General features: G+C 33.7%; 1 protein-coding gene across 2 annotated transcripts; it reads left to right on the forward strand.

Moving 5' to 3' along the window:
* Nucleotides 1-2,248: 2,248 nt before the first annotated feature.
* On the forward strand, nucleotides 2,249-8,140 carry LOC130733325 (uncharacterized). Of its 2 annotated transcripts, XM_057585461.1 has the most exons (14): nucleotides 2,249-2,472; nucleotides 2,798-2,888; nucleotides 2,970-3,139; nucleotides 3,311-3,383; nucleotides 3,638-3,712; nucleotides 3,800-3,910; nucleotides 4,127-4,169; nucleotides 5,466-5,559; nucleotides 5,733-5,835; nucleotides 5,916-6,011; nucleotides 6,148-6,180; nucleotides 6,833-6,932; nucleotides 7,572-7,656; nucleotides 7,757-8,140. In XM_057585461.1, exons 2-14 carry the CDS (start codon nucleotides 2,805-2,807, stop codon nucleotides 7,884-7,886), a joined length of 1,197 nt encoding a protein of 398 aa, XP_057441444.1. In that variant the 5' UTR covers nucleotides 2,249-2,472; nucleotides 2,798-2,804; the 3' UTR covers nucleotides 7,887-8,140. The 2 variants fall into 2 exon arrangements, with proteins under 2 accessions (XP_057441444.1, XP_057441445.1); XM_057585462.1 differs by lacking the exon at nucleotides 6,148-6,180.
* The last annotated feature ends 826 nt before the right edge of the window (nucleotides 8,141-8,966 follow it).

Below are 8,966 nucleotides of genomic sequence, written 5' to 3' on the forward strand. Positions count from 1 at the left end.
TCAACGTTGGACCGATTTTGAGCAATATGGGGAAGGTGGATCTAGTACACCGCAACCATACTCGACCGAGGTGTTACCCGCTTTTACAAATCATGTGCGTGCTAGATCCGAGTTGCGTGATTCGAACGTTCATCACGAACTGCAAGCAGATCTAGTGAAGCACATATGGACAAAGTTTGCAAATGCTTCGTGATGGAAGATGATTTGTATCGTACTAATTACGTTATTTGTGTGTTGTGTGCTTAGTTTGTTGACTTGCATTTAAAGTTAAGAAAATAAAATAAATTATTGTGTGCATAGTTTGTCGTCTTCCATTTTTAAGTTAAGGAAATAAAATAAATTATTGTCTATATTAAAAAAAATTAATTTGTTAAGTGTTTATTGTTTAATTTAATTTAAAACAATAATTGTAATTTTATGTAAATAATAAAAACAAAAATATAAAATTAAATAAAAATATGAAATAAAAAAGTGGTGGCGTAGGGTGAGTGGTGGGGTAGGGTGTTGAAAGAGAAAACCATTGGAGTAGGTAATTGTTGAGAGTGTGTTGAATTGGAGAGAGAAGATGATGTGGAGTGTTGGGAAAAGAAAAAGTGGGGTTGAAAAGGGGTAAACAAAACATTTTTTGTTGAACCATTGCTCATGGTCTCATACTTAGCAGGGAAACGCCACAAGCATTCCGTTCCCGCAACGTATGGACCACAAAAACTAGTATCATTAATGGGCCTGTTTGATTGTGTTTTCAATTTTTTTGTTTTCAAAATAGTTTTCTAAAATAGTTTTTAAGAACTACTTTTCAAAACAATAAAATAAAAAAATATGTTTGGTAATATAATTTTGAAAATAGTTTTAGGAATTAAAAAACAAAAAAACTTGTTTGATAAATTTCTTCCAAAAACATGTTTTAGAAAAAAAAATAGAAAACTGTTTGATTGTGTGCTAAATTTCTTCTGGATCTGATCCATGCCCAACCATTAAATGACCTTGCAGTACTTGTATGCGAGATAAGAAGCATAGCTACCTACCTTCAAACTTCAACCCATTTATATGAATTTAAGCATGAAGAAAAGGCACCCATCCATGTGTTCATAGTTTGACACCCCAATCATTAGAAATGTCACCCCACTTACAGAAACTCAGTTTCCGAAATATTTCGGAAATAAGGTTTCCGAAGCAGTTTTTTACTCAAAAGTGTGGTTTTTTACTCAAAAGTGTGGTGTTAGATGTATTTTGAACTAAAAATCACGAATTAATTTCGGAATCTAAGATTCCGAAATAATTCGGAACTTGAAAATCCGAAAATTGGGGGTGTGAAATCTAATGGTTGGGGTGGCAAATCTAGCTCTCTCAATTGAGTTCAGATCTACTCTAACTTATGAGTTTGTGGGAGACGTGTGATACCAACATCAAAAGCAGTGACTCTAATTTCACCATGCTTTTTAGAATTTGAGGGTTTAGGCCCCTTATCCTTTCTCCTTTTCCCTTGTCCAATGGAACTGAACAAATTAAAAAAAATACTACAAATTAACTTAGATCAAAATTAGGCCAAATGACATTGTGAACTGTAACCGGAATGGGATGATGATATATGCGGGCTTTGTATTTCAGATCTGAAACTTGGAGGGGAAGGGTCTGATGTGTTGAAAGCAAAGACGGGAATTATGGTGGGTGAAGTAGACTTTTGGTTCGGTGGAGAAGCTTCATGTTCCATAGAAACAGGGAGAAAAAATCAAAGAAGCAAAGCAGAGGAGATGAGAAGAAGGAAGAAGCGTTGAAACCCTTATTTTTCTAATTGCTAATAATTACATTTGTGCCATTAATGAAAAACACAAAAGAGGTTGTTCTCCGTGTTTTCTCCCTTCCAAAACAGAAATTAGAAAATAAAAAAACAAAAACAACTTTTTTCTGTTTTGGTTTTTTTGTTTTTAAAACAGAAAAATAGAAAACAGTTTTTAAATTAATTTTCAAAAAACAGTTTTATCAAACATATTTTTTTATTTTTTTATTTTATAAAACAGAAAACTGTTTTTAAAAACAGAAATCAAACAGGCCCATTGTTATTTTTAATTTTATTGTATCAACTATTAGTAATCGTTTTTTTTTTTCTTCTGAAATTAACTATTAGTAATCGTTACTCAATAGGAACAAATAGAAAAAAGTAACAAATAAAAAAATTTGTTTTTTTTTTCCTTCTGGTTTTTAATAATTTCAAAACTCTTTTAAAATTAAATTAAAAAGTGGAAAACCACCAAACTAGAAGTACCAATTTGCGAAACCTAAACAACACAGGAACCCGCGTCTCACTCTGCTCTGAGTTGCCCCTGCTCGCGCCTCCGTCCACTACCGCCGTCCAAACCACCGCTTCCTCCGCCCGTCTTCGCCGTCCGTCCAGTCCGCAGCCGTCGAACCTCTTCCAGATTCTTCTCTCACTGTAGATTGAGACTTCCGAGTTTCAAACACACTCTAACTCGGGTGAGTTGAACTCAGTTTATCATCTTCTAGCTCACCTTTAAACTGAAACGAGTCGGTGAGCTCAACCCGTAGAGGGTTCAGAGCTTTTTCACCACTTCGTGACCACTCTAGAATAGGGTTTTATTGCCTGCTTTTTGCTGCAGTTATTGTTGAGTATTGATTCACTGTTTATTTATATGCATTATTAGGGTTTCACATGAAGAATTGTCCTGTTTTTTCTTCATTGTCTGCCCCTTTGATTTGATAATAGTCTATTGATTGCAATTTTTTTTTAATATATATGTAATATGCAATGTGATTTGTAATTCATTTGTTTTAAATTTAGGTGAAAAATGGGATTATCTGCGAAGAAATCGAAGAAAATGAGAAAAAGTGACAGTGATTCGGATGAATACAATGATATGGACTACAATGAGGTAACTGTTGATGCAAAGTATTGATGTTGTTGTGTTTTTTTTTTATGAATTGTGATTAAGGAGTATTTTTTTCTGATGTAGGTGGAAGATGATTATGATGATGATGTTGAAGAGGAAGAGGAGGAGGTAGATGGAGAGGGGGGGACAGATGAGGAAGAAGATGGGACGGACGAGCCAAGTAAATGGAAAAATGATGATGATGAGATGGAACAGCTTGAGAAAGAGTACCGGGATCTTCATCACCAGGAGCTGTAAGATTTCTTTAATCATTTGATATACATTTAGTGCATATTGGCGATGGAAAATTACTTTATGTTGCTAGATTCAAGGTTTTAGTGAACCTATTATATACTATTTCTCTTTCTTAATCTATAAGATTGTGCTGATTATGAAATTTAAGAAATTTAACTTTCTAACCTCAGAGATACTTTGAAGAACTTGAAGCATCATAAGGATGAAGATTTCCTTAAAGGTCAAGCTGTGAAAAACCAGAAGGTGTGCTTTCTGTTTCAGTGGTATTCAGTATTTTGTTCAGTATCTTTTGCCACTTACTCAGTCTTGATTCCTCATTGTTTAATATTATAGTAGGTTGAAATATGTTTATTAGCTAGTTTCTAAATCTTAATTCGGACATAGATGTTGTCAATTGTAGCTGTCACCTTTGCTTTAGTATATACTATTAATAATTAGTGGTTTCTGTTATGAGTTTGTAATAACATCACCTAATTTTTTTTATCTGAACTCTGAAGGCCCTCTGGTACAAAATTCTTGAGCTTAGGTTTTTGCTTCAGAAGCCATTCACAAGTTCAAATAGGTTACCCCAGGTTTTTTCCTACCCTTGTTTTAAATTTAACTTGATTTGCTATTTTATCATACCTGAATGTTATGGCCAAACATGGTAAATTGGGCAGGAATCGATCAAGACTTCATTCTGCGAAGCAGATGAGACAGTGGGAGTTGCCTATTCAGATCTGATGACTTCTACCAAGGAGACATTAGATTCTATTGTGGAACTACAAGAGGTGCATTTTTTTCCTCGGAATTTAAATAAAAAAGAAAAGAAGTTGTTGTTGGATGATGCTGTTTCATTTCTATATTTGTCAAAATCTCATCATATGCAATATTGTTATATTTCCGTTACGTCTTATTTCGTTAGTTACTGACTTATATGTGTTTGTGTGAGGGTGTGTGTGTGTGTGTAATTCATTGCGGGTCACTGATACTTTTCCTTGTTCCAGGCTCTGTTTGCAAACAATCCATCAATTACTCAAGCCACAGATGGTAAATGGTTTCTTTAATGTTCTCATCTCCCATTTCAGTTTCTTCTGGATTTATCTGACTTGTGATCATTTTGTGCTCCATTGACCCCTTTCATACTTTGATGCTTGTGGCATATCTTTGAGGGTTAAAAAAACAACATTCCCTGTAAGAAATGGCAATACTAGCAATATAGTTGCTTTAGGAATATGGATTTTGTTATACTTACATGGACCGTGCTTGGCTTGTATATTAGTAATTTAGTATTATGTAGTTGATGAAGCATACGGCAACTTATCTTTTTGGAAGACTTTCATGAGATGTCACCAAGATTTTGGTTGTTATATATATATATATATTAACCAGCTTTGCTATTGAAATAAGGCGGTCACGTCTGTTAAGCAAGGAATGGACATCTAGCTAAGGTTTTTTGTTGGTTATTAGAGACATATTCTTTAAATGACTTTTTTAGTTAAAGTGAACACTTTTGTTAAGCAAGGAATTGACAGTTAGAATGGTTTCGAGAATTGAGCGAAGGAAAAGTTGGGAGTGTGTGACATAAATCTGTCAGAAATTGAAAATCGTAAAGTTTTGTCTGGGATGGAGAAATATATGGCTAGAAGAGTTATCTGTCTATCTGGTTAATCAATAACATGGACATCTTTACTATTGTAGAAAGAGGAGTCCTCCGTTTTGTGTATTGTTTTCCTTTAATGGCCCAAATATTTTGTTACTATGATTTAGAGCAGAGAGAGAAATGTCAAATAAAAAAGAAGAGTCTGCTCATTACTGTGTTAGAATTATAATATGAAATCATTCATGTGTCTTCATGTAGTCATTTTCATAAGTCATTTTTCACTCAGTTCTTTTCTTTTTATGTTGATCGTTTCTAAACCTAACAATGAAATCGTGTTTTTGTGCCTTATGTGTAATCAAATAAGATTATGTTTGATCTACATATCCGTGTTGTTGACACCTATTGTAGTATATTTTCTGGGATTGAGGTGAGGACTTATATAGTAATTGTCTAGGGAGTGGAGGACTGACAAAGTGTGTTCCTTGTGTAGGCCTTTAGTTAATTCTAGGTCAAACCATGATAAATTCTGGGTCTATTTTATTCTCCCTATTTCCTGGTGTTGCACCTGGTCACAACACTTTCCATACTCACTTTTGCTCTCTCTAAGACACAATTAGACAACCGAATCAAATGCATTGATTATGTCGTAAACAACAATTTTCTGTGACTTCCAATATCTGTTGTGTATTTGCTTTAGTAGTGTTCCAATTTCCAAAGTAACAAAATTTTCCCTCTTGTTAAAGGTTCAGAAAGGACATCAAAAGATTTAGAAGTTTCTAAGCATTTGGATGACAATCTTGACCAAGAGTGGTCACAGATTTCTCAGAGACACAAGAGGTACGTTTATAAATCTTCCAAGTGCACAAATGTTCTTTTAGGTACTGATTTTCTTAAGGTGCTGCAGCATTGAGACTACTTATGTTCTTCATCTAAATTTATTTCTAAAACATGTGCTCATCATCCTTATGTGGGTCGGCTTGACTGATTCTATTCGTGATTGTATCTTTCAGTATGGCATCTTTCAGAGATAAGTCAATCAACAAATGGCAGAGGATGACACAAGTGACAACTGGTGCTGCCGCCATTAAAGGAAAATTACATGCTTTTAATCAGGTGAGGTTCTATAACTGAACTGGGGATTCTACTATATGATAGTCGGTTATTTTTAATCTTATTTTGTTCTACTGTCATAGGATATCAGTCATCAAGTCGCTGCTTATATGAGGGATCCCAGTAGAATGACCAAGCAAATGCAACTGAGAAGATCAGCTGTTGGTATATTTGGATCTGTAAGTCTCTTAATCTTAGTTGTTTTAGAAATATGTTGCAGAGTGCATATTAGGCTGAAACAGGCATAAAGGTCTGTTAAGTAAGAACCTGATTTGTTCACCTTAGTAATTGACATTTACCGGCATATGTCTCCAGGTTCCAGAGGTTAATGATAGCTCTAAAGAAGTGGTAAGTCTTGTACATTGCTAATTTTTAGTGTTGCTTTGATATTACTTATGCTCGGGATCAGCTAGTAATATCTTTTTGAGGGATGTAGAATTTTGTTGCCAAATCCTAGCTCCGTTACGTGGTTCCTTTACACTGTAACCTGTCTGTCTGTCTTTCCCTCCCTCCCCCACTGACCTTTTTTCCTTGCATTATGTCTATCTTTCTCCTTCGCTTTCAACCTTGGTTCATCCTTATCAAGCCATATGGGATTCTGCTCTTAATCACTGTTGCTGTCCAAATTTGAATAGCTGTCCATTAATTTGCCAAAGATCATCATTTACCTTTTTTTAAAACAAAGCATGTTCAAGTTGTTTGGTATCTATTGTTAGTTTGATTGGATCAGATGTATCTAGTTGTATAATGAAAGCTAGGAAGAGGATGAAGGGTTTCAAACATGCTAAGGAGTGCGTCTAAATATGTTAGTGTTTTGTTGGTGATATGGTGGTTTGATCTTCTGATTATTAGTCTCCACTAAGGGACATGTTTTTGTCTTATAAAATTGCTATGTTGTCATATTGTCATGTTGTCTATCTGTCTTTACACTGCTTCTCTTTTTACCTTTTTTTTCACTTTGAGTTTCAAGATGATTTAGTTCTAAATTTAACTTGCTCAGGAAACACATGCTGACGCTGATCCTGAACTTCTGGACGACTCTGAATTTTATCAGCAATTATTGAAAGAATTTTTGGAGACAGTTGATCCTTCATCATCTGGTACACTTCTTTTTTACTGATTGATGTTTTTATACTTTTAATACCATTGTACTAGTTAGGGCTTTTATTCTTCATGAGTCTCATGACCTTGAAATGGATCCATATGCTATACAGTTATATTGATACATATTAAGTGTTTTGGCATTTAGGAGTGATTGGTATAGTCTTATGTTGTATACGGGCTTCCAAGGGTAACCACCTGTCACATGTACAAATAACTGAATATGAGTTTAACTGGACTCAAATAATGACTATTTTGTCATTAAATTTCTTTTTGGTTACGCTTGCATGGTTGGACCCTAGGTAAAGCACCTAGCATTTCGCTTAGGTGCATGAAATGTGAATGATTGCCTAAGGTTTGCTGCTTCTGAAAACCGAGCTATTATCCCACCAAGCTTTTGTGAATTGTGAGAATCATAAATCAAACTTGGATATATATTTTGAAAATTTTGGAATGTTTTAGACAAGAAAGGGATGTAGAATTTTCTAGTAGTTGTTTTGTATTAGCATCCCCCTAACAACCTGTTCAAAATTTTCCCATAATGTAGTTGTTAGTTACCTCTTCAATAATAAGATTTAACTGTGTTACTTAAGAATGGAAGTCCAATTTCTTATTTTCTGCTACTGTCATTTGTACAGAGAAAGCATTTTATGCTTTGAAGAGAATGCAACCAAAGAAAAGAAAAATTGTTGACCGTCGCGCCTCAAAAAGTCGCAAGATAAGGTATTGAAAGATTGCTACTAATTTTCTTTTTCTACTACAGTCATATGTATCTTGCAATTTTATGAACTGAAATAAGTTTTTGAATGATTTGATGTTGAAGGTATAATGTCCATGAAAAGATAGTAAATTTTATGGCTCCTCAACCAGTGAATCTACCTGATATGGCTCCAATGTTATTTGAGGATCTGTTTGGATTGAAGACTCAGCGTTCATCTGCTGCAGCCTCATAATCTTGGTTGTTGGACTGAAATGTTGGCCTCAAAATTTTGCCCTATTTCATACCATAGTATATATTGTACTGATTTATCTCCTACATAATGTTGATTACTAAAGATTTTTATTTTTCTCCTCTCAAGCCAATTTTGCTGTGAATCTATTCAGGAACGTAGTGCCCCTTAAGACACTAGCATACTATTATTTTAAGGATAACATTTGGATCATGTATGTTGTATTTTTTTTACGATAAAGTTCTTAATTGAAACAATACTATGTGGTTTTTTAACATCAAGAATATATTTGTTGAATTTTGAAAGAATGGTCACATGATTGAGCCCCGTATCAATCAAGAAAAATAGGACACCTTACAAATAAATTTAACTTCATGGGAGTCATTTAAGGGTCCATATTTTGCACAATTAAAATCGTGGATCATTAAGCTTGGAGACCAAAAGTACGAAAAGAAAAGTAGGAATTAACTTTGCATACACCAAGGATACTAAAATTGTGAAATTGCTAGACTTGATGAGTTGTGAAAAATAAAAGTAGGGACTAAAATCAAATAATCACTAAATTATGACACTATCTTTAAAACTATATTTGACAAAACTTGTGGCGAAAAATGAAGCTCATTTTTAATATTTTGTTATCGAATGAAGCGAAAAATGAAGCTCAATTTTGATATTTTTTTATCGAATGAAGTGTGATTTGGGATAGATTTATTGATATTACAATTTTAACTAAATAAACGTACATTTCTTCAAGATTTATAGAGTTCATTTTATTTTTACAAAGATTTAAATTACAATAATTTCAAAAGATGAGCCTGACATGATTATTCTAAAAAAATAGAGATAATAAGAAATTTAATTAAAACAAAAAGTAATAATAAAAGGTAAAAACAATAACTTCAATCAAAACAAAGTTTACGCTTACCCAAAAAAAATCAGAACAAAGTTTATAAATTGGTTCAAGTGGTACATATCTAATTCCCCTTAAACAATGTTTTAAGCTCGAGTCTTATGAATGAAAAAAAAAAAAACCTCCTTAGAAGAGTTAACTCCATTGAAATATGAATGTTCTTGACTCGACCA

This window comes from Lotus japonicus, chromosome 1 (assembly GCF_012489685.1).
Source record: "Lotus japonicus ecotype B-129 chromosome 1, LjGifu_v1.2".
Lineage (NCBI taxonomy): Eukaryota > Viridiplantae > Streptophyta > Magnoliopsida > Fabales > Fabaceae > Lotus > Lotus japonicus.

Excerpts from the sequence above, each read along its gene's own strand:
- LOC130733325 (XM_057585461.1), top strand. The coding sequence starts at position 2,805 with ATGGGATTATCTGCGAAGAAATCGAAGAAAATGAGAAAAAGTGACAGT. Across the intron at positions 2,889-2,969 it reads ATGATATGGACTACAATGAG|GTGGAAGATGATTATGATGA; the intron begins GTAACTGTTGAT and ends TTTCTGATGTAG. Across the intron at positions 5,836-5,915 it reads AATTACATGCTTTTAATCAG|GATATCAGTCATCAAGTCGC; the intron begins GTGAGGTTCTAT and ends CTACTGTCATAG.